This window comes from Fusarium subglutinans (genome assembly GCF_013396075.1).
Source record: "Fusarium subglutinans strain NRRL 66333 chromosome Unknown NRRL66333_c0000027, whole genome shotgun sequence".
Taxonomy (NCBI): Eukaryota; Fungi; Ascomycota; class Sordariomycetes; order Hypocreales; family Nectriaceae; genus Fusarium; species Fusarium subglutinans.
In genome coordinates, this window is record NW_023502090.1 from 114,078 (window position 1) to 137,872 (window position 23,795).

The 23,795-nt window shown below is 47.1% G+C and overlaps 11 protein-coding genes across 11 annotated transcripts; 5 read left to right on the forward strand and 6 right to left on the reverse strand.

The window, feature by feature from the left end:
- Positions 1–499: 499 nt before the first annotated feature.
- On the forward strand, positions 500–2,546 carry FSUBG_3071 (Arginine metabolism regulation II; the record flags this gene model as incomplete). The annotated part of the gene is made up of 2 exons (XM_036680913.1): positions 500–607; positions 663–2,546. The coding sequence occupies 2 exons, from the start codon at positions 500–502 to the stop codon at positions 2,544–2,546; spliced, it is 1,992 nt and encodes a 663-aa protein (XP_036541319.1).
- A 167-nt stretch (positions 2,547–2,713) lies between these two features.
- On the reverse strand, positions 2,714–3,067 carry FSUBG_3072 (ethanolamine utilization; the record flags this gene model as incomplete). The annotated part of the gene is made up of 1 exon (XM_036680914.1): positions 2,714–3,067. One exon carries the CDS (start codon positions 3,065–3,067, stop codon positions 2,714–2,716), a length of 354 nt encoding a protein of 117 aa, XP_036541320.1.
- A 591-nt stretch (positions 3,068–3,658) lies between these two features.
- Positions 3,659–4,858, forward strand: FSUBG_3073 (alpha-1 2-mannosyltransferase; the record flags this gene model as incomplete). The annotated part of the gene is made up of 1 exon (XM_036680915.1): positions 3,659–4,858. The coding sequence occupies one exon, from the start codon at positions 3,659–3,661 to the stop codon at positions 4,856–4,858; it is 1,200 nt and encodes a 399-aa protein (XP_036541321.1).
- A 296-nt stretch (positions 4,859–5,154) lies between these two features.
- Positions 5,155–6,701, reverse strand: FSUBG_3074 (uncharacterized protein; the record flags this gene model as incomplete). The annotated part of the gene is made up of 3 exons (XM_036680916.1): positions 5,155–5,626; positions 5,678–6,146; positions 6,197–6,701. The coding sequence occupies 3 exons, from the start codon at positions 6,699–6,701 to the stop codon at positions 5,155–5,157; spliced, it is 1,446 nt and encodes a 481-aa protein (XP_036541322.1).
- A 1,367-nt stretch (positions 6,702–8,068) lies between these two features.
- FSUBG_3075 (uncharacterized protein) lies at positions 8,069–8,461 on the forward strand (the record flags this gene model as incomplete). The annotated part of the gene is made up of 1 exon (XM_036680917.1): positions 8,069–8,461. One exon carries the CDS (start codon positions 8,069–8,071, stop codon positions 8,459–8,461), a length of 393 nt encoding a protein of 130 aa, XP_036541323.1.
- A 712-nt stretch (positions 8,462–9,173) lies between these two features.
- Positions 9,174–10,006, reverse strand: FSUBG_3076 (uncharacterized protein; the record flags this gene model as incomplete). Its single annotated transcript, XM_036680918.1, has 3 exons — positions 9,174–9,518; positions 9,575–9,928; positions 10,001–10,006. The coding sequence occupies 3 exons, from the start codon at positions 10,004–10,006 to the stop codon at positions 9,174–9,176; spliced, it is 705 nt and encodes a 234-aa protein (XP_036541324.1).
- A 1,117-nt stretch (positions 10,007–11,123) lies between these two features.
- On the reverse strand, positions 11,124–12,581 carry FSUBG_3077 (fructosyl amino acid oxidase; the record flags this gene model as incomplete). Its single annotated transcript, XM_036680919.1, has 4 exons — positions 11,124–11,442; positions 11,498–11,723; positions 11,772–12,087; positions 12,138–12,581. The coding sequence occupies 4 exons, from the start codon at positions 12,579–12,581 to the stop codon at positions 11,124–11,126; spliced, it is 1,305 nt and encodes a 434-aa protein (XP_036541325.1).
- A 3,246-nt stretch (positions 12,582–15,827) lies between these two features.
- Positions 15,828–16,297, forward strand: FSUBG_3078 (uncharacterized protein; the record flags this gene model as incomplete). The annotated part of the gene is made up of 2 exons (XM_036680920.1): positions 15,828–16,162; positions 16,210–16,297. The coding sequence occupies 2 exons, from the start codon at positions 15,828–15,830 to the stop codon at positions 16,295–16,297; spliced, it is 423 nt and encodes a 140-aa protein (XP_036541326.1).
- Positions 16,298–17,626: 1,329 nt separating this feature from the next.
- Positions 17,627–18,610, reverse strand: FSUBG_3079 (uncharacterized protein; the record flags this gene model as incomplete). The annotated part of the gene is made up of 1 exon (XM_036680921.1): positions 17,627–18,610. The coding sequence occupies one exon, from the start codon at positions 18,608–18,610 to the stop codon at positions 17,627–17,629; it is 984 nt and encodes a 327-aa protein (XP_036541327.1).
- Positions 18,611–19,181: 571 nt separating this feature from the next.
- Positions 19,182–19,966, reverse strand: FSUBG_3080 (integral membrane protein Mpv17 PMP22 family; the record flags this gene model as incomplete). Its single annotated transcript, XM_036680923.1, has 3 exons — positions 19,182–19,337; positions 19,385–19,768; positions 19,871–19,966. The coding sequence occupies 3 exons, from the start codon at positions 19,964–19,966 to the stop codon at positions 19,182–19,184; spliced, it is 636 nt and encodes a 211-aa protein (XP_036541328.1).
- A 2,004-nt stretch (positions 19,967–21,970) lies between these two features.
- Positions 21,971–22,940, forward strand: FSUBG_3081 (acetylxylan esterase; the record flags this gene model as incomplete). The annotated part of the gene is made up of 2 exons (XM_036680924.1): positions 21,971–22,384; positions 22,437–22,940. 2 exons carry the CDS (start codon positions 21,971–21,973, stop codon positions 22,938–22,940), a joined length of 918 nt encoding a protein of 305 aa, XP_036541329.1.
- Between the last annotated feature and the right edge of the window lie 855 nt (positions 22,941–23,795).

The window sequence follows — 23,795 nt, forward strand, 5'->3', positions numbered from 1 at the left end:
ATCGATGCTTGGCTCCACCAAATTCCACTCGAGCTCTAGAATGTGACCCAGGATATAGATGTATACATGTATAGTTTCTGTTTGCACGTATCATAGCACCTTACAAGACATTATCCTCAGTATGAGAGAAACTACTCACAAGATAGTAAAGTGAAGAATATCGCTCAGAATACATGTCTCATCTCGGCTTCCAAAGCCTATCTCTCGATAGAGACCAATAGCTTCGCCTCTTATCAGCGTTACGTCGGTCACAGTGAACCAGGAATTAGCGCCTGTTAGTGGCTGATAGTGAATACACTTCCCCGCGTTTTTTATCTCGTCCAATGGTTCAGGGCCTGGAGATACGTTGCCACGCCCGGGCCCCCCATGTCCGTCCCGTTCTCGAATCCCCCCCATTAAGCACCAACACCTCCATGTTTCTTTACGAGGACGATCTTGTCTCCTTTTTCATTTCATAGCTCCAACCTCTTCGTTTTTGCCAAAGTGAGAGACATGCAAAATGCAGACGAAAATATCAACAAAGCCAAATTGCAGAAGAGCTTCAAAGACCAAGAATGGTCCTAATCCACGATCTCGCTCGGGCTGTGTTACTTGCAAGGCTAAACATGTAGGTTCAGTTCAATCCGCTTGTTGTGATACGATATCACATACTGACTATTTAGACAAAATGCGACGAGACAAGACCTGAGTGTCTGAGGTGTATTCGCAAAGGCGTCAAGTGCGGTGGCTACTGGAAAGAATTCAAATGGTCGTTCAAGCATCAACCAGGCGAAGTGAACTTCGACTTCGCAGCCCCAACTTCACCAACGTCTTCTCGGAGAAGCTCGACTGTACAGCCCGAACCATCATTAGTAGCGACGCCTTCTGCGTTATTCGATGTTCCGCTAGATACAGCTGCTCCAGCGCTGGCTGAGGAGTTGCCAATCGAAGATAACACGTCAATCCTTGGTGACGCGAATTGGACGACGAGTTCTTGTACCGAGTCGGATAATGATATCTTTGCACGGTCGAATTCCATCACTGAAGAGAATATAAGCGATATGACGGTTCAGAATGTCGAAATGACTTCTCAGGCTCTTACACCGACGAATGAATCTCAGTACTTTGAGGGAACGCCTCTCACTGTTGGTCTTATAACCGACACTTCATCCCTCCTCATCAGCAACTGGTTCGAGCAAGTCTGCACGTTATGGTCTGGTTTTGATTCAGACTCTAACCTCAATCGGAAGCTTGCTCTTGAGCTATGCACGAATTCGCAATCAGTGTTTAGTTCGCTGCAGAGCATGTCTGCTGGCTTCTTATCTACGCGATTACCACACATGAAGCAATCGGCTATGTATTTCTTGCAAGCAGCTACTGGGTCAGTTCTTTCAGAAGCAGACGAGATTATTCAGAACCCAGCTGTCGATAATATGCCCGCTGGTGCATTATTCTCGCTATTTTGTCTTGGAACGACGGTGTGTTGGGTCGATGCGAGACAACTAGGTCTACCATTCTTCCGATCAGCTCGCAAGATCCTAAACCGCCTCAATCGCCGCATTTCATCACTCTCAGCAAAGGACCTGGAACTCTTATCATTCTTCAACAGAAGTCTAACATACTGCGAAATGCTTCTCGCAGCAGTAAACCAAGACGACGCAGCTCTCGACGCCGACGATCCAGTCACAGGCCCTCAGACTGACTCCTCAATGCAACTAGCCGAGCGATACATGGACAACTCGCCACACCCGTGGACTGGCATTTCCCCGCTCGCATCTCAGCTCTTCGCGCAAGCGATAAGGCTCTGCCGAAGCTTCCGACGAAATCTCAAACTACCCAAAGAAACAGGACGGGACTTCCAACGAGCTCTGGAGGAGATCCAAGAGGCGCAGCGGTTGGAGGAGAAGCTTCTGGGGCTTGAGTTCCAGAATACTCTTTGTGTTGCTAACACGGGGGATTATCGCACACCGTCGCTTCATCTTGCGCAGGTCGCTGAGGCTTATAAACTTGCTGCGTTGCTGCAGCTGTATCAGACTTTCCCTGATCTGGTGGCGCTGCGATTACCGACTGATTCTGTGCATGCGAATAGTCGGCATATTCCTTGGGAGGAGTGGATAATCCCGTTGAGTCTTCGGCTTGTTAATGTTTTGGAGCATATTCCGCCCAATTCTGGCACACGCTGTATCCAGCCTTTGCTGTACATCACCGCGAGTACTGGTCTTCGCTACGATACTACGACGATGCTTGATATTTCTACCTGTTCATTCGATGCAGGCATTGGCTCGTCAAACTTCCAGACCGATCCCTTCTCCATGGACATGCTGGGCACTTCACCGCCACCTACCAACCTGATATCCCGCCTGTCCCTCGACATTAGCAACGCTCGGCATTTTATCACCGGCCGGCTGAATATGTTGGAGAGCAGCTTACCGCCGAAACCGGTCATGATGGCAAAGGAGCTTATTAAAGCGATATGGGATGCGTATGATAGCGAAGCACCTGGGTTGGCTGCGGTCCATTGGGTTGATGTGATGGAAGATAACAACTTGAGATCGATGTTTGGTTAGGATTGTAAATGAAAAATTGTTTATTCGATCAATGTTTGGAGTTTACAGGGAGATATCACACACACAGTATGAGTTTGAGTTTAGCTTGGGTTATTGGCTTAATTGAGAGCTTCACATAGGTATGAAGCATTCTAATCTATCAGATCCCGCTATCCAGCCCTGCCAATCTAGATATCGCCGATCTTTCGCGCACCAGTATAAAACGCCAACCCCGTATCCGGCGACGAGAAAGTCAGCGTAGCGCCATTGGGGATATAAAACACATCCCCAGCCTTGGCCTCGACCTTTTGGCCCGTCGAGTCCTCAATGACAAAGTTCCCCTCGAGGATGATCTTGCACTCGTCGTACTTGTATGTGTATGTGAGAGGCTCGCCCTTGTTGACGCGGAAAAGGCCCATGGCCAGGGGCTTCTCAGCGCCCTCGGGCGTGGAGTGGATGTCGCCGATGAAGGTGTTGCCGCCTGCGAGAGGGGGGATCTCGAATTTGGATTGGGCTTGGGCGAAGTGCTTGAAGGAGGCCATTTTGATAGTCTTTTGGAGGTTGACTTATAAGGGTTTGTTTAGGTGAAGAGAGGGAGTGTTTGAGATGGAAGTAGATTGCTTGATGCTAGATACAGACAACGGAGGAAAAGACCCTTTCATATACCCATCTCTCGAGCCTCATTCTTCCTCAAGATACTTACTTACTTACTCTAGTTTCACACATAAGCGGCGAGGTTAACCATCCCCAAAAACATTCATTCCCTCTTTGGAGCAATGTTACCGGAGTGTTTGCGGGGAATGATAAGATGGCGATAGCGTCGTTTTTCCTATTTGGGACAAGTTGTCCGGAGATTCCAAGATGGGTGGGGTTCTCGGGATGCGGAGGTCGCGGGGCGTGCAACGTCCGTTTGGAGAAGCGATTTCCGGTTTGTGAAATGTTAGATACGTGACTTGTTTTTACTAGAGGGAGTGATAGTGGGATGGTGGGTTGAAATGGGTGGTATGGCTGCTAGGAGTGTTGAGGGTTGTGTTAGTATATATGTGTTGACTTAGACGGTTGTTTCACAACACAAGTATCTTCTATTGTACTTGCTTGCATCCCAAGACAGTACTTCTCTTGTCTAGATCATCATGGACTTTTCATTATCCTCCTTCGGCCCTCACGAAGCCGTCATACTCCTCAGCATCATAACAAGCCTCGCCCTTCTCGGCTACAAGCTCAACGACATCATCCAAAGCCGCAAAAGCTTCCGCTACAAAAGCAACCTCCCTCCCGTATCATCAAACTACCAACCAAGCGACTACAAGACCCCAGTCCCAGAGCCCTACCCCAACTGGTCCATCGAAAAGACCAAGCCCCTCCCCTACAGAGCATTCCGCTATGGCCCCAACTACCAAGTCACCATGGGTCTGCGCACATGTCCCGTAGAGGAGTGGATAGAGCTGGATAATCACTATCCGAAATATCACGCTGACAAAGCTGCGAGGATCAAGGAGAGAGGGACGAAGTGTGTTGATACGCATCCTGATGCGTACCCCGCTGCTATTGAGCTTCTGCAAGAGTTGGCTGATTATCTCCCTGCGAGATATCCGAGCCTTTTTGAACGGACAGCCGTTGGAATCAAGAATAAATGGTCGGGCGAGGATTTTAACATTGTTGAGCGTCCATTAGCTGAAGATCCCATGGCTATCTGCTCACGTCTCATTCAAGATGATCTCGCCATCATGATTGAACGTCCCGATGGCCAATACTATCTCCTCGCCGGTGCAATTCTCCTCGCCGGCTTCTGGCGTCTCTCAGACAAATACGGCATGTCCCTCTCCGACATCCACACATCAGGCGACGTCCCCCATTTCAAGGAAAAGCTCGAGACCGGAATGTGCAAGTTCTTCAAGCGCCTTCGCCCAGAAACAGTCTACAACCGCAACAACTACTTCATCCAAGTCGACGAAAGTCTAGCCTGGAGCTGGAGCATCGGCAATGAAGACGCACCCTCCGTGAGCTGGAGCACCGCTGAGAAGGACAGAGCTGTTGAGCACCACATGTTTCGGTCTGAGCGACAGTCACTTAGGCGGTTGCCAAAAACTGGAGGTGTGGTATTCACTATTCGAACGTATTTTCACCCTGTGACGGAGATTGCGCAGGAGGATTACGTTCCGGGGAGATTGGCGAGCGCGGTGAGGAGTTGGGATGACAAGGTTGCGAATTATAAGGGCAAGCAGAAGTATGGCGAGGTTCTGTTGGAGTATCTTGATCGAGAGCATGAGAAGCAGTTGGCGAGGGGGTTGGAGGTTGAGAAGGAGGGTGAGATTAGGAGATACCCTTGGTAGATGGTCATGTCTGAGTTGATAGAGCAATTTGTGTCTGTTACGCATTATTTCGATAGATGAAAGAGCCATAAATGAAGCATTTACTTGGAAATTTACAGTCAGGCGTCTCGTGGTGAAGATTAACACCCATGGTCGGTGCCAAACTTGTTCAACCTTTCTGGGGGTCTTGTTCTTTTCAGTCATGTGCTCATCAACTTGCAGAATGAAGCCATCACGAGATATCGAGCTCAGAACTGGCAAGTATATCAGAAATAAAATAAAATCACTGCATAAGATATTCACGACTACCACTGCACTCAATTGACAGTCCATTTCCTCTCCCATCCTGGGAAGAATGGGTTCTCCGCCAATGTAGTAACCTCCCAATCCCTAGGGATCAACCCCTTCTCAATCTGCTCCCTCTCCCACTTCCTCAGCGTCGGCTTCGTAACATGCTCGACATGCCACGTCCCCTTGTACTTCATGATATTCTCCTTTCCCTCATTTAACACCTTCAGTACCAGAGAGGGAACGTACGGCTCATCTCTGAACTCAGTCATTGGAGTGAACAAGGCCTTGAAGTTGAAGACGATAGCGCCTGAAAGAGGCAAGCGGCGTAGGGTCTGCCAGTCAACTCGGAGAGAAACGTCATCCTCGGTAAGAGAGGGGTTTTGAACTTCTCGGGTCTTGAATTCGGGGTCTTCGGCGGGGATGAAGAGCGGTTGACCGACTTCGAGACCCCAGGATCCGCGCTGGATGGGACTGTTGGTAGGCATTTTAGTGAAGAACCTGTTGTTCAATCAGCAACGTATCGATGAGGTGGGGTTCAAGTTGACGTACCGGTCCATGCTAAACTCCATCTTCTCCTTGTAATCAGGCACTGTAGCGTGTATCTCGGGCAATCCCAGTCCAATCTTCTCACTCAGCTTCCACCCAACAGAGGAGCAAATCACACCAGCTCTGAAGCAATACCGCCCTGTCGCAGGATCCCGCAGTGTGAGCGCAAAGTCCTCGGGGACGTGGTTGAGAAGGAAGAGCAGAGGTTCAGTCTGATCAAGATCTTCCTTGACGGCCAAAATGTGATTGACAAATACTCTGCCGTCAAGTTCGAATGCTTGGGGATATCGCGCACAGAGGAACTGAATGACCATCTCCATGAGCTCTTTACATGCTAGCTCAGAGCCGGGCAAGGCCTGAAGGACATCTTTGCCGTGTTTTGCGTAGAGAACCTGTCGCTGTGCCACGCGTTCGCGATATGTGTTCTCTATCTCTAGCCAGAAGTCTGGGTCCATCTTCTTCAATGCTTTAACTAGTGTAAGTTTTTCGTCGCTGTATTTGAGGCCATGGAGTAGCACTTACACATGGTCTGGTGATAAGCCCACCGGAATGGGCGATATGGTCTCGGCATTGCCTTGTCGACATTGAAGCTCTTGAGAGGTTCTGGTAAAGGAACGCCTGACAGCTTTGCATAGTCGGGGAAGTCTCCAAGTCGTCTGATCTCACCAACACTGAAGCTAGTGAAGTTGAATGTGCTGGGACTGGCATGACGATAGTCCTCATCCAACCTCAGCAGCAGCTTTGATGCCACAGAAAGGTCAACATCGCCAGAGCCAAATTCTGGCGATATTTCAGGGAGGGCGTGTCTTTGCGATGGAGGATAGACAGTAGTATAGTCCACGGGAGCAGTCTTCTTTACAGGTTCTGGTGGGGGAGATGATGGATACGCATATCGATTGAGAGCCTTTCGCTTGTACACAAGAGCATGAGCCAAGAGACCCAAACACGCACAAGCACTGGCACAAAACGATACAACAAGTATAGTATGGACCGTGTTAGCACGCAGACTCTCGGAAAAGACAAGCATGATGAGAGAAATATCCTTCACGGACAAACGATGATAAGTATCGAGTAGTTACAGAGTCACGATCATCATCTACACAGCAGGCTTCTTTTTCTTTATGCCATACCTTGCGTCTACGTCAAGCATATCGTCAAGATAAACGCCAGTGAAACCCAAATCTGGTTACACTTGGAGGAGTGCCTGCGGGTTAACATAACCCTTTTGGGATGGTCGAATGAGAGAGTCGAAACGCGGGGTACAGTAGCGTTATCGCGGGAGAGGGTGACGTAGATAGTTCCGAGATAGGGGACGTATCTATGGCACGGATGGGGAAATGCTTTACGGTTGTGGTGGGTGGGGTTGTGCTTCTTATCGTCGTGTTGTTGATGTTGATGTTGATGTTGGTCAGATGATGGCTGTGTATGTATGTATGCTTCTGTAGTTGGTCAAGCACTCCGATACCCGCGCTGGATATGTATGTCCAGGTCATTTGCATAGTTCCGCGTTTTATGTCCTATAATCCAATAGCGGAAAGTGTTTCGGTGTTGGTTTGACCTTGTGACTGGGCTTGGGCAAATTTTGGCTAAGTTGACCCTTCACATCCATCCCTTGATCAGATATTGGCCCCAATCAGTAGTGGACTGTATACAATCTGTCTAGTCTTTTACAGACCCCAGTGCAGTTTATTCTTAGTCTAAGCTATTAAGATACTCGGGTATTAAAATCGGCTGAATGTATGTTGTTATGTCTCCAGGTCTAAGGATGGAAGTGTCCAGGGCCTGTACGTTGATGGAATCTTGCATTCAACCCGACTTGCATGAAATCCCCTATTCGACTCTTGGTACCTAATAAATACAGAGTATGAGATCTCCATTTTAAGAAATCTGGGCACTGTTCTACGGTTCACTCTGACGATGTTTTTGAAGAATTGTATATTGGACCATTGGTCTATTATACATATCTCCGTATTTATAAATCAACTAGCCACGAATTATCTAGTCAACCTGTATAATTAAAGAATATAACTGGAGAACAAATCAAGTTTTGATTTAATCTACTTATCTCGGCCTTGCATAATATAATGAACATGGACAACTTTTACAGCACTTACTCCAAGACCGTCCAAAAGTTGCTCATCGGGTATTAACCTATTGGTTTTACAAACCATCAACATAAAAAATCATTGCCCCAGATATTACTTAACAGCTCAAGATAGCAGTACAGCTTAACACCATAATTATCGGAGATACAGTTAATATACCCTGACGGGGATAGTGCTTATGTCCGCACGCCATGCCACGATATAGGGCTCTGACATTCATAACAAATCTTACGTGTTCCTCAACCTCATCTTCCCTCCTACAACATCACAAAACCCAGAAATCTTCAGAATGTGGGATACTTTCTTCTACCGCGGCGCCGTCGTCATCTCCGCCATCCCAGGCCTCATTGGCATCAACTCAATGTTCCGACCAGAAGCCACCCTCAAGATCGTCAAATTCCCCATCCCAACCGATCCCCAGAGCCGAAAGACCTGTTTGTCCCTCGCTCGTCTGCAGGGCGCGCGTAATATCGTCATCTCTTACCTCTTCATCAACAACGCCTTGACCGGAGATAAGAAACTCATGGGCATGGGATTGCTTGGAGCCCTTTTCATGCTGGCGACTGATGGGTTCGTGAGCAAATCGCTTATTGGGGGGAATGAGTGGTTTCACTGGGGATATATTCCTGTTTTTGTTGCTTTTATTGGTGGTTTGCTGTATGAGAGGAGTGAAGGATTGTAAGTCGATGGTTAGCAGTGGGCGACGGCGGACATCTTAGCCTCAAGTCTCATATAGAATCAATACTCAAGGGAGCGGCCTGTGTCTCAGTTGGAGATGATATCTCTTTTTCTCGCCTCATCTTGGTGACGCTGCTTTAACAGAGGATACAAATGTTGATAATGTAAAGTACGCGTTGGCTATATTGCTCTTTGAAATGGAACTTTCATTATCTAGCACTTCAACGATTTATCTGTGACCCAGCCACTACTACTTCGTCGAGTCAGATCATTCCATCCAGAAATTCGTCCCTGTTCATCCTTTGTTGCCAAATAATGCGTTTGCTGATCATTATTCTATATCAACCTGTGGAAATCTTTGCAGTAGCTGAGCTGTGATAGAAGTGTATCTAATGATGATGAACATTTCCAGCCGGAAGGCATTTCGACCCGGGTCCAGTATACTTGTAAAGGAATTCTATTCCAGGCCAGACTACCCTCAAAAGACCACTACTTACGACTGCAATATAACATAGAGAGACTGGACCAATCAATCGATCACCGAGGCATAAGTATCGCTTGAAGGTCAAGTAGAAGACCTCTTTTCTGCACAGAGATAACTGCCCCCCTCGAAAATCCACCTTGGTATTCCACTACCATGACCGCTTAACCATATAGAGCAATAAGATTCGGTAGAACGCATGGGTAAGATAACACAGTTGCAACTGTTTCTCACTTCAAGACTGGATCTCCGCCAATAAAAGCTCCAAATCAAAGAACTCATCCTCATTCTCCGATGAAAACCCTTCTGAAGACGGTAACGGCAAGTCCAGAGACGGGGTCAAGTACACTGGACTCAAGTCAAGTTCTGTAGCAAGCGTCTTATCCAGACAGACAGTCGTCCACCATAACCGAAGCATGTGCCCTTTGGTGATGCATTGGCTTTTACCATCTTGCTGTCCTGAGCTCTTGGGCTGGTATGTTTCTGGATCGTCAAGTTGAAGCAGCCTTGCTACTGCTATGCTCTGGCTGATGTAGATAACAGCTGCCTTTGGTCGGTTTGTAAAGTGGCAGTAATAAGCCTATGTGACGGTCAGCTACTTCTCATGGTCCCTCTGGAACAGAAACTTTAGCTTACCATGAGATTCAATGTCTCGAGGTTCTCCAATGTTAGAGTCTCTGAGATGCCAAATAAAGACACGGCCTGGCTAAATAGATCTAACGAAGCTGAAGACTGATTGAAATCCCATAGGCCATTTATCTCTTCAGACTCTTGTTTTGGCTGCTTTTCGAGAGTTTGGCCCAAAGCTAAGACAAGGGACAGTTGGCAGAACCAATTTCTATCGTTGGCATGACTTGTAGGCTGGGAGTATGTCTGCCGCATCCGATCTCTAAACTGTTGGCGGAGAAACCAGTGGTATTCACTGCTTACTCCTTCAAATGTACGCAAAAGATGCATAGCTTGCTTTTCTGGCGGAAGCTTTACTAACATCTGAGGCACTAACAAGCAAAATCTAAATCAGTATATTCTCTGTTTCGGGGTGTTTTTATCCGCTGCACTCACCTCCATCCTGGGAATTCAGATGAAAATTAACAAATTCATCTGCTTCACCCACTTGTAGCTGCTGACATGATTCAGTCTGTATATATGGATGTAGTAAGGCAGAAATGTCTGTCAACTTTTGTATAAAGACTTCTGCTGGACATGTATCTTTTATATGACTCGTGTCGATCGTAGGAGACGGCTGGCTTGTATCGAAGAGAGTGGCTGGATCTTCTGTTCCATCCAAGAAGCTGAACTGGCTATTGGTATTGGCCTTTGCTTCGATATCACGCAGATAACTCTCTGGCACAGTGATGAATTTATCTTTCTTTGGATATACGCATTCTCTATTTCGTTGAATGCACCGATGACATGGGATATCTACTCACATACGATCAACAATAGCATTGGATGCATGAGTTAGAATACGTACCTCCACTGCATTTTAACTTTTGAGAATGGCATGCTGTGCAGGCCACGAGCTTGCGACCCTGGAATTTGCCCATGTTTCTTTAGTGCGGTGTGATAAGTACCGAGATGCCGGATAATGACGAGTCACATGTATGATACTCCGCTAAGAAACCTTGAAGTTTCACGCTAGAGCCACCAAATAATGATATAATTAATCAACAAACCGATGTTTACTCTGGAGAATAAAAAGCAAAACTGAGACTATTTGTGGCTTTATACGGAAACCAACTCAATGACTGGTAAATGACCAATGGGCCATGATTAGTACCCTATAGGTACCTACTCAACTACGGCCAACTCTGACGCCGCAGTGATACCGACGAGCGGGCATTTACGGGCTTGTCCGTCTAAAACGGGGAATTAACGTCCAGTCCCTTCAATCAATGAGGAAATTAATAACTCAAAACATCGCCACGGAGAAGATGAAGTGAGGAAACAGAGCCGCCAGAGAAAACAACGCTAAATCCCGAGATAGTTCAAACTTTAGCGTTCCCACGTAGATCCATCCATACGAGCGGATCTCCCCAACTACTAAACTCACTAATTATTTAGTGCATTGTCATGTGATGATTTCTATTCCCTGTCTAGGCCTACATTGGCGGATCTACTTTGATAAAAGCTTTCCAGTCGTGAGATGTGAGTAAACTAAAATACCCACTACATCTACACCCCCCTAGAGACGACTACGGCTCCACGTCCAAGGCAGCTTTCCCTCCGCTGGAGCGTTTCTCCCCTTCCAACCCGTCAACTCGTTCAAGTCTCTGCGGGGAAAAGGATGAGGATCTTGGAAATCATCGGGCTTCTTTCCGAATTTCCAGCTCCAGAGATTCTTGAGGCCTGAATCAAGAGAATCCTCGAGAAGGTCAACTACGTACTTTCCAATGATTGGGAGAAACTTGAAGCCGTGGTTTGAACCGGCTGTTGCTATATATAGGTTCTTTGTGTCGGGATAAGGGCAGATGCGGAAGTTGAGGTCTGAGGCCATGCCGTCCCTGGGCAAATGGTTAGATATAAATGGTTTGATAAGGCCCAAATAGGATCACTTACCAGCATTGACGGGTGTGGACAAAGGGTCGATCTGCAAGCTCAGGGATCATTTCTCGAACAAACTTTCGAATCTCGACTTCAAGCTCCTTGGGGCATCCATCGAAAGGATAGTCACCCACTGAATGCAAGACCGAAGCGCCAGGATGCACATGGTTGAAATAGTTGGTCACCAGCCGGACACTGCATAACTTGATGAGGCCATTCTCATCAGGAGGAAATATAATGCCTACACATCATCAGCACTCCAATCATCACAAGTTTCAGTGTCACGTACCTTGCTCAAAGTCATCAATGATGGGGATGTCCTTGTACTTTTCAATCTCATGTGGCTCCAGCTTCATCACGCAGATCACCGAAGTCTCGGCTCTAACATCAGTCCTAGCTCCCTCAACAAGAGCCGGGAGGCCTGCTCCAGCTGCAACAATGACCTTATCGGCGCGATGAATCTCCCCGTTGGCGGCGACGGCACCTTTGTAGGTCCCGTCCTCGTATAGGAGCTCCTTGATCTGGCCTGCATGGCCGGTGATGTACTTTGCGCCATTCTTCTCTGCAGCTTTAGCCATGCGGAGAAGGGCTTGGCCTGAGGGGACCTGGGGCAGGTCAGTGCTGAGAATCGATAGATATGGAGTGTTGATTTTACCCAACCAGCCTGAGGACTGTACAGATTAGTCCAGCCCGGAAACTCCCCAGTCAAGGCAGGCCACTTGTCTCTGATCCTCTCAACGTCCAGATACTCCACTCCCTGTCTCCCCTTCTTCTCGGCCAAATCCTTAGCCTTCTCCAACCACTGATTCGTCTCCTCATGTCCCCCCATGATCCATCCCGACTCGCGATACAGGCCCTTGAAGAGAGAGTCTGGATCTTTCCACACGGCAAGGGTCTCGAGACCGAGCTGGGCGTAGTGCGGGTTGGGATAGTCTGCACGGATAACCTTGTTCAGGTCAGTGCCGGCCGAGTCGCGAGAGGGGGCCTCGAAACGATCGACCACTGTGATGTTGGTGTAGCCGCGTTGGATAAGATGGTACGCAGTTGAGGTTCCAAAGACACCTCCGCCGATGATAAGAACAGAAGGTTTACTACTCATGGTGAGGCAACTTGGAGAACAGACAGGTAGATGATGTGATTCTAGTTGATGTCTGCCTTTTTTTTAGTTGTGTTCTACGAAGACGCAGCTGAATATTTATAGCCTTGAGCTGCGAGGCTGCGATGATTTGCTTGACCTTTAGCGAGTTTCCATGATTCCCTATCAATCCCGTCTGATAACCTAAGTAATAAAAGGAAAGGAAAAAAATCCTCTGGTCTTGTTTTCTCATTCCTCCGCACTCCCCCGCAAACGATAAAGTTTGCGGTATCTCCAAACGCCCCCCGCCCCCCCGACCTAGAGATAACATTGATTGTGTAGGTAAGGTACTCAGCCTTAGCGTACAGCCAATTGTTAGGTCATCGGACCACCGAGCGCTAGACGCCGAGGCCAAGCCCAGCCCAGCGCAGAATGATCATCTCTTTGACGTCGGGTGTTGCTCGAAAAAGAAGAACCCCACCGACATGGGTCTCCGGCATAGGTTGCATTAGTGGCCGAACTGACACTAACTTACACGCATTAGTTTAATTTGCAGGGAGGGAGGGAGGGATAAGATGATAAAGTGCCAGTGCCTGTCTTTGGTAATGTTGCGTATGATTCGCAAGGAATACTTTATGGGTTTAGCGGTCTTGACCAGGGGGTCCAAGGTGATGGTTGGCGTTTGTCTCGGTTGTTGAGATTGAGTAGATGTCATCTCTTTTCCGGGGAGAAGAGAGTGGAGGGGATAGTCTATGATTGGCTGATTGTCATGATGTTTTCTCTGTTGCGCGATATCAGATGAAGAGATATCACATTCAGTCAGATCTTGTGGCGAATTTGAGATGCAGGGTCTTTTCTTGCAGTCAATCTTTCGTCATTGAAATGGTTTGTTCAAAATGCATCAAGGTTCACAGAGAACAAAGCGAGGTTGCTGAGAAAACATATGCTCATGGTGAAGCCAGTGGACGACTGTGACCGTGATCTGACTGTGTAACTACAAACACGAGATGGGATGCTCACAAACAGTACAGTCTACAGATGCCCCGATGTAAGTACCGCTTGGGAAACCGATGTCTAACCGCCCAACCTGTCAGAACCGGGACTAAACATCCGCTGTCACTTGTTGTCTCTTCAGCCTCCCCTCCCCCCAAAAAGTGACCTGTCCTATATCCCTACAGCCGCGTTCCAGACCCCCTCCCAAACACAACGTGGCAACCGGGAGTCACCAGGTACAAGATGACGTAGCAAAAGCCTTGGATTATCGTAGCATGCGTCAGAAAATCTGATCCGACTTTTTCGTGGTTGCAAGGGGTGGGCATCACGGGTCCCGCCCTTACATCTCACCGGAGTGGAAACACGGTCTGTACGCCCAGAGTTTTTTTATGTGCCGAAATCGTGTAGGTGTTTGTTGATCCCTACCTACGCAAGATTGACGTTTTTGTCTGGATGTACATATGCTGGATAGGGTTGCATTTGGGAGAGAACCCTTGCTTCGGAGGATGGAATGACTATTGAAACTTGGCGGGAAGTGTGCTGACGGTTTGAGACATGATTCGTGAAATCACATTCTATAGGTGATATCACGTTTTCCATTCGGTGACAGGTGATGGGAGTGAACCATGCAAGTGATTGAGATAACTATTGTGATGCCTAATGGTAGTGGCCGCAGAGAACAAAACAGGGAGACAACACCCCTGAAGTCAAGCACTGACAACCATGCCCTACATGCTAAGGTACGGGCTACCTACACATTCTGAAACCGTACCTCAACAGCAACTGACATGTAGGATCTGCACGACATGCAATTAATTTGCTTCTCCCGAGAAGAATACATCAGAAATTAACCTTCCATAACGATTCCATTTCTTCTCGTATCGCCCTCCCTGTCAATGTCGGGCCCTGTCCTGCCACTGTTATCTCTTTACTTTTTCCTCCTGTGCTGTACTGTAGTCTGTACCTAGCCTGTAGGTGTGGATGCACCGGGGCCTATTGGCGTATTTTTTCCCTCTCTCTCTGGGATACCGAACCATTGTTTCGGGTGCATTAGCGCCAATGTCTCTCTATTTTTTCTGTCCCGCCCTCTCCCTTTGTTCACCGCATATTTTAATTTGCTTTCCTTTGTGTAACCCCAAACTTGACTTGGGAGTTTCCCGGATGCTTCTGCCGGTAAAACATGTCCTCAGATCATATTCTTGTCCCTGGCCCTTCTTTTTGTTTCGGACTTGGCCGATGCGGGAAGAGACAAGATGGGGGGAGTTTCGCTCTCTCTCTCTCTCTTCGGTCAACTACCTTGGCGATATCTACAGATCCATTGCAGACTAGGCCGATGGCTCTATCGCGGGGAAGAGGGGCCAATAGCTCCGAATACTCGGGATTAACAATCTCTCACTGATGTCATTGTTAACAATGCCAGATTAAACTTGTCAGTTTTTTCGTTACCGTCTCTCTCACTTCCGCTTTCTCTTGGCGATGTCTCAGACGAGTCAAAATGCCACTTTCAAGTCCCGGCTTATTTCCTTTTTTCACCAAGGGTGCAGGTGGGCTAGACCTGGGCTGGCCTGTTTCTTGTCTTTGACGGTTCACACCCCCGGAACCACTGCCGATCCCACCACTGAGAGAAGAGAAAAGAGACAACACCATCTCATTCATCCATGAATCGGTCCCCCAAAAGTCCAGTGCTTCTAGAAGAACTAGCACTCCCTCTAAATAAGTAAACTTTAGTGGGCTGTGTTCTCTATTCTGTGTCTAACCTTACACTGAACTCAGTAGAGAGCGCTAAGTTGAACACGAGTCTGTTGTAGTGTTGGCCTTGTTGTCTCTTCTCTCTCGCATCATCTTGTCATTTACTTGCTTCTTTTGTGCTGCGCCGTATTTTCCCCTTTTGTGTGGCTCCACCCGCTCAGACAGACGCACCCACGCCCACGCCCACGCCCACGCCCACGCCCACGCACGGCACCCACGCAGGTAGCACAGCACAAAGGCTGGCTCTGCTCACTCTCATTTTTTGGGGGCGTTTCGCCCTTTTACAATTTCACGTTCCTTTTCAGAGACATTTTCAGCTCAGCTCATATCAGCTCATATCATATTTCCCGTTTCCCTCTTCCCCGGTCCATGTATATTTCCGTTTCTGTCCGTGTCTTATACTCGAGCCGCGCGTAAATTACCTACTCTCACTCACTCTGCACTTCCATCACACCTCGACCGGTCACTGTCTGTATCTTTATATCTCACACGACCACCTCATCGTACAATTGTTTCATCGTTACTCCAATGAATACTCCAAACAGAGCTGCCGTTGTACATCCTCAATACGACGCCCAGTCTACCCAGCAATTACACGCTATTGTTCAACATCTTCAGGTTACATCGAGGACTATGGCCAAGCAAACACCCGCCTCCGACCAGAAGAACAGTACCATCGTCACCGATATTGGCGATTATCTCATCCAAGCTGCGCAGGCATGGGCACAGATGACGGATGCTCTGGTGGAAAGCCGACAGGTTCAGCAAGCAGTAGTTGATGCCCATGAACACGCCATGGTCAACAATCATCTTTCCGATCTATCTACTGTCGTCTCTATGGATGTTGATCTTACAAAGCTCTCGTATGTCAGCACGGCCGACATCTATGACGTGACTGACAAATCAATAGCAAAATCCGCGACTTAACGGCGCAATTCTCTCGAGATGTGCATCAAGTCTGGCAAAATGATGCGCCATGTCCGGGGAAATCACCGTGACATATCAATCTTCGAATAGAGGTTCTTGGAATGGGTTCACTGGGTTATTTCATAGGCGTTTCTGGAATGATATCCGCATCCTGGTTGGAAGATTACTGCGTTATTTTCATTCATCACTTGGTCGCTAAAATTGCATACTCTATTTCCTCTCCTCACGATCATCGTCTCGTACCTCCTGATCTGACCTCTGCTGCTGTGATGTCTGTGATAATGATGTGGCTTGGCTTCTATATCTGGATACATTCGTTATCTCGACATGGACAATGCTCAACTAAAGGACGCATGAAAATTGCTCAGTGGATCAAGTGGCTTGAATCTATCCATAATATATGAAACTGCCAACGTATTCATGGACCTCACCCAACCAACAAATTCGTGGCATGACTTTTTGTCGGTGAGGCTCCTGACTCAAAGCCTGGAAGAGAGGCATATCATGACTCATGACCTTGTGAGATGAGGCGTAGGTGTATGTAAGAATGTTTTCATTCTTCGTCATCCATTCGTATGTAACAAAGAAACGAAAGATGATATTGTCCACTCCGCTCAACTCAACTCAGCTCAGCTGGGCTCAGCCTTATCACTCCGTAACTTGGCATGTCACATTTATTTATGTTTGTATTACCCAACCTTTCGGCATTTGGATTGGAAGGGGGCCTGAAATACACTTTGAGGCCACCACCCATGGATGGATACCCGCTGCAGGGTCTTGCAGCCTCCAACTAATGCATTATGCACAAACCTAGCATTGGCATTGGCACCTCAGCTCTGCTGCCTTGTAATGCCCTGATCGAGCAGCAGTCTGATAACCCGGTCCTTGGCCAGATTAAATAGACCCCGCATAAAAATCTGCAGCGTGAACCATGGAAAATGTTTGTGTTTCTGTTTCTTGGGGTTTGAAAATGCACGCGACATTTTCAACCTTCGATTTTGTCACGGGCATTCGCCTATCAGCTGAGTTGCCCGACCAACTTGGCCGTTGGCTTGTGCGATTATGTGTCCTTCCTATAGTAGAAGGTCTAAAATCAGATTAACTCAAGGCGACATTACAAATTATTATTGGTAGAAGGCTGTCTTGTACGGTGTACCTCGTCTACAATACAGATATTTGCTTTTAGCACGAGGTTGGAAATTAATGATGACTCAATGCCAAAAATGATAGTGAGGGGCAGCTTTGGCTCAGTTTATATATTCAAAAAAGAGCCCAGGGCATAAGGGCAAATAAGCAAATTCTCTGTTATGTCATGTTCCTTCACCACGCCATTCACTATCCAGTCCTTTACCGAGCCTATTCCGAACATAACCAAAACCGAATCCTTTCCAACTCCGGCCCTACTCCAAGACCTTGTCCTTGTCCTTATCCTCGTCCTTGTTCTCTGTAGGACCAACTCCGTCAGAGCTGGCCTCAGTGGTGCCATCTTTAATAACTTTACTGGCCTCGATATCAGACTTGAGAGGACCAGCCTCCGCCAGCTCGACATTGACAAAGTTAGGTTGATGGGTCTTAGTCTCTGCAGGATTGGCCTCAATAGGTCTGGCTTCGGGCTCAGACTCTGTAACAACAGACTTAGTTACAGGAGGCTCATCTGCGATAGGTCCAGAGCCGACAGACCTAGTAGTACTAGGCTCATGAGTAGCAGGCCTTTTGGCAGCAATTTCAGTAGCTTCAGGCTTGGCTATGACAGATTTATCACGAGCAGTCTCATCTGCGAACGTTGGCGCTTTTGGCCAGGTCCAGGACGCTTGCCAGAGTGCATCTGGTGCGATGGGCCCAACGACAACAGGTTTGGGAGTACCAGGCTCATCAGCAAGAGGCCTTTCGGTAACGACGGAGTCGGTAGCAGTAGTCTCAGCTATGACAGATGGACCAGAAACGGGCTCATCTGAAATAGTCTTGGTAGTAGTAGACTCCGCAGTACTAGACCTCATAGTATCAGGTTTAGCAGTACTAGGCCTAGTAGTAGCAGGCTCAGAAGTGGCAGGCGAAGACGGACGAGGCGTAGGGGGACACGGAACAAGAGATCTGGACTTTTGCAGGTCAAATCCAAAGTCATCTCGTCCATGCACTTCGTCCAACTCAGGGTGCTCAAATTCATCAGGATGAATGAGATTCAAGGGACCACCTGGATATGCCGGGGGCACCGAGTATTCAGAGTAGTCAGAATCGTTCTCGCTACTACTGTTTCCTGTTCGCTGGTCTTGTCCGGCGCCGTAGGGGTGATTGGAACCTCGGGCATTCTCAGGCTTGCGACGACTGCAGCAGCAACAGCAGGTCAAGACCTTGGCGATGAAGAAGAGAGGGCGAAAGTCAGGCATGTTTGCGGTTGTGGGTGGGAATATTTGGATGAGAATGTGTGTGCAAGAGAGAGTTTTGTGTGATTGTTTTGGTTGTTGTGTTTGGGTGAATGGGGTGAGTTTGAAGGTTGTTGAGACAGTTGGTTGAGGGATGAGAAATCTACCTGGTCATGAAGGAATACGAGAGGTTTATATAGAGGCAGGGAAACATTGATTATTGTCACTTTAGACGGCCGTTCAGCGTTTGCTGAGAGGTGTTTTCGGAACACTGAATAAGAGATCCGTTGGGGACTGAACATTTGGCAAAGAGAAGAACAATAGCCAACAATAATACAACAATGATACAACAATAGCTTGTAGTTGATACGTTCAACAGATCATCGCAACGCATGACTATCAAACAACTGATCTGCTGAAGGGGCGCTTTTAGCCCTTTTCAAACGCAAAATCAAACAAATCCAATCTCGCTGGTAGGTGTCGAATTCCTATGGACACTGTTGAATCGTTCAACCCTCAGAGCCTTTTTCCCCAGTGGCACGCATGAAAAATACAAAACCTGCCAAACTCGGCCTTCGCTTACATTGCGAACGATCTATACTCGTGCAGCCACTAGACTCATGTAAATTCCCCACAGAAGACCGATGAAGCTCAAAAACACGATTCGTCGATGGACAGGGATGAAAGTGAAGCTGATGATGGATGCAACAGGCCAAATCTTGTAGCCAGCCACAATGATGGGAACAGTTTCCTGCAAGATATTAGAATAGCCCGCAGATAGAGATTTTAGTGACTCACTGTCTTGATGTTGTTCCAGATTTGAGAACCGCCTTGACCTTTGAGCAGACCCATGATGATCAAAAACGCGATCGTGTTCATGATAGCTCCCGCAGTGATACAGTCAACGAACCACTTTGTCAAAGTGTTGCGCATGCTAAACTGAGGCTCTCTATCCTTGTTGATCTGCGCCATGCGCTCCTCGTAGCCCTCTTTGAGCTCGGGAGCATCTTCGGTAGGCTGCATCTCAAGATCACTCAGACGCCCGAGCTGTGGCCCTCTAGCAGCGGGATAAGCGGGAAATGTTCGCTCCAGATACCCTTGCCAGTGATAGTTTGGGGGAGCGGTCATTAATGTGAGGGAGACAAAGCGCAGAAGCTGGACGATGTCTAGGGAGACCGGACGCTGCGGAAATTAGCCAGTGAACTCTATGATAGCACTGATGCCAAAGTTTGAGATTCTCGATTCAAAAGATGACATTATGGCTGCTCATTTTGCCAAACTCACACTCTGCTGACGAGCCTCAATTATCTGGGCAAGGATATTAGAGATGGTCGACAGGCCCGCAGCCTGGAGTGTAGCGGCAACGATCGGAGACGGCATTTTGGCGTAAAAAAGCAGAAAAGAGCGACGGAATAAGTGAATATGAAGACGTAGAGAATGAATTGCTGTAAGTTATTGATGTCGATCTTTCATGTCAGCTTCAGATTGATGAGAATCTCGAAATGAGGTGGAGAGCCTCGTGTCGTCTCACGTGCGGGCGTTGGAGCTCGGGATAAGTAAGATCCGCAAAATGCAACCCCTTTTCCATCCTCGTATCAACTGCCGGGCTTTGAGACATTGGTAGTCGTCGAGATGAAAATGTCAATTTGAAATGGCTTTGGAATTTCTGAGTTTGGCGTAAGAATTAGGCTGGGGGAGTTTTGCCAAATTTGTTAATTCCTACCTTGGCCTGGGTACTACTATCAAAAGAGTCCGAGCTCGGCATGAGAGAGATGTTGTCGATTGGTTACTTCTTTCAAATTGAGCTGAGCATTCCCTTACGAGCGATAACTAGGTTGCTGAGATAAACATACTGAAGTGAAGTTATTCTACCGGACAACTATCAGAATCTCACCTCTCAGCCAGCAACCAGCTTTCGACATTGAGACTAGAAAAGTCATGAGGACGTGGGAACCTGAAATACAGATCAGATGAATTTCGTCAAAGCCTAGGATATCTACGTTGGAGAGGACAAGCCCATCTTCAACACATAACAGTCGTGGTCAACGCGCATTCCAACGTACGCTGAGCCTACAGTGTGATAATACCTACTTCCTAATCCTTGGGGGTAATAAAACTCAGACCTACATATAGGGTATCAAAAATAAACTTAGTAAAAGATATTCTAATTTTAGTAAAGGATACACTAAGTCTATACTAAACTTATCCTAAATTTACCTTAAGTTACCTAAGTCTTTTTGTTGTTTAGGATCAAGGTTCTGAGTTTTCTTTCCTTCCAAAAGACCTGTATAGTCTCCATTTTGAAACCGTCGTTCACAGCTCATCCGATTGGGTTCTCAACCGCCTCTATCAGCGTAATTGGTTTAGTGGTAAAATTCTCCGTTGCCATTCGAGCAGCGTCGGGGAGAGGGTTCGATTCCCTGATGCATTGAAATCGACGGTTGAGACGAGATGATTCTTTTGGTGTTGTTTCTTTTTGATTTGGCCAAGATTTGAAGGTTGAGGCATCTGTATAATGGAGTGAAGGCGTCGTGAAATTGTGAATGGAGAGGTTATAGCCAGTCGACGACACGGAAGGTGCGACTTCCTTCTATATTATCTGTGCGTCTCCACTTTATTGTTTGGAGCTATTATTATAGCATATGAGACACTTATTGAGCATTAGTATATGTTTGATTTAAACGGGTGTACCGATACATCATAAACAGAAATAACTTTGGTGGCCTGGGCATAAGTGCCAAACCCCCATCGAGCATCGGCCTCGTATTTGATGTTTGGTGTGACTATGCCGTGACTAACCTGCTAAGCTGATTTGGCTGATGTACACCGTCGAATACTATGTTCGGAAGAATGCTTTGCTGTCGTGTAAACGGAATCCTCATGTGGACGTCACAGCCTCTGGCCTATTAACAATGAGAGCCTGACTTGTAAGTTTCACAATTACCAGTTACCTCCCTCCAGCAAAATACCTCGATGCTTTGCTGAAAAGAACTATAGCCAATGAGCTGTGGCGGGTAGACTATAAACAGCATAAAGTTTCACGGGCAATTCTCTCTAGTCTCTTGACGGCCATTTCGCAGACTTACACAGCATTAACACCGCCTTGCTTTGGGACATTCATAAGAAGCAGTTATTTCTTAAGATGGAATAGCACCTCATGGCCTCACATAGAAACCTTTCCAGTAATCCCGGTGAGAACTCTGTGTCTTTGTGGAGCGGGAGGGATTGACTTTGGTCCTCCAAAAGTCAACAGTCTTCTGATGGATATTTTTTCACGTTAAGTTTGTCTAACCCTCTCCACGAAACTTAGATAAAATTCAAAATTCTGTATATCTATTCCAGTCTTGTCTATCTTGATTCCTTCATGCCATCCTCACCGGCAACATGCATTTCTTCAAGAACCTCCCCCTTCTCCTTCTCCCAGCAGCAGCCTTAGCTGGAGTCATCCCTTATGAAATCAGGAAAGGCTACGCAAATCCTAACACAGGACCAGGTTCAAAGAAGATTACGGATATTCAAACTCAAGAAGAGAGTGATTTCTTGAGTTTCAAGGGCACGCCACCTGGTAAAGTTGTTCAAGGCGGTGTCAAGCTTCGGATTCTCTCCGTCGGAGACTCTATCACTGTCGGCTTTGGAAAAGGGACAGACGGAAACGGGTACCGGAAGAGACTAGGGAAGGACTTGAGTAGTGGGAGCACACTATCCTCGTCGATGAATCGGGCTGACATTGTTTTAGGAAATGAGGTCGTTTGGGCTGGCACCGAGAAGACAAAGGGAGATATGAAAGACGGTCACTTTGTAAGTCTCTTACAAGTCCAGAAATCGATACATTAATCTAACTAGGTCATAGGCAGCCTGGTCCGGAAAAACAGTCCAGTATATCAACGACCACATTGATCCATCCCTTGAACAACGCCCAAACCTCATCCTCATCCACGCCGGAACAAACGACATGAACAGTAATCGTCAGATTTCCACTGATGGTAACCACCCTCAAGAAACCACCAACCGCCTCAAATCAATGGTCGAAAAGATGATTTCCAAATGCCCTGATGCTACTATTATCATCGGTATGATCACCGATGTCTGCGACAGAGAATCGTATCATTTTCAGAGAGAGAGGATAAAGATCTACCGTGATCATGTTGCTAAATTGGCAGCTGAACTCAGCTCAAATGGGTCTCACGTGCTTGCTGCTGATTTTGGGCCTTTTGATGATGCGCTTTTGAGTGATTGCGTTCATCCGACGCAGAAGGGGTATGAGATTCTAGGGGATTGGTGGTATGATTTTATTCATCAAATTCCCAAGGGTTGGATCAAGAATCCTGTTGGCCCTGACCCTATTCGGAATTAGGAAAATCGGATGGTAGTAGATCAGCAGTGGTAGGATATTTGATGGTTCATCTGATCAAGTTTTTCTGTCAGTATTATATCGCGAATAAGGCTCATATCTTGGTCGTGGTCATAGGTATACTCAGAATTAGACAGGCCTTCCACGGTTTTTGATTTGATCAAAGTAATTCAAAGATACGGCTTAAGTCTGTGTAATTATTGCATTATAGGCGACACATTTCTCCATCATCAGCGCCGGCTTCTGGTATGACCGTTAGTAGCTAGATAGGAAAAGAGTAACGTAAAACCGCTCAAAGCTTAGTAACCACCCCTATTTTCTTTTCCCTTGTATCTAGACTAGATCAGCGAGTAGTTTATGGATCTACTATTCTATGTTGCTGGGTTGCTTGATGCCGAAAGGTGAGGTTGGAAGACATGAGAGGCATCGCTAACGCACAGGACAATATAATAACATGTAAGTCGATGAGGGTGGCATTCGACCGTTTTGGGCCAGTTTCGAGTGGATGATTAACTTACATTTGCCATCGTGGTTCATTGCAGTTCCTAGTTATTAACCAATCGTCCGATGTTCTTTGTCGTTGCAAATGCGAAGCGTGAACACAAAATCACTAGGCGGCAAACTACGCAGGTTTCGGTTCGCCCAAGTTTGTGTTTGCATGATGAACAATGCACAAGGTCACTGTAATGCTTTCCGCTTTTCAATGTCGCATTATCTATTCACGTATCGGTTCACAGATATCAGATGTGAATGATTCTGATACACGTATAAATTTCACCTGCACATCCATTATCTTCTCTCTGTCAGTTCATCAGACCGGGCAAGATGAGTTATAGAGCACATTAGATCAGACTAAGA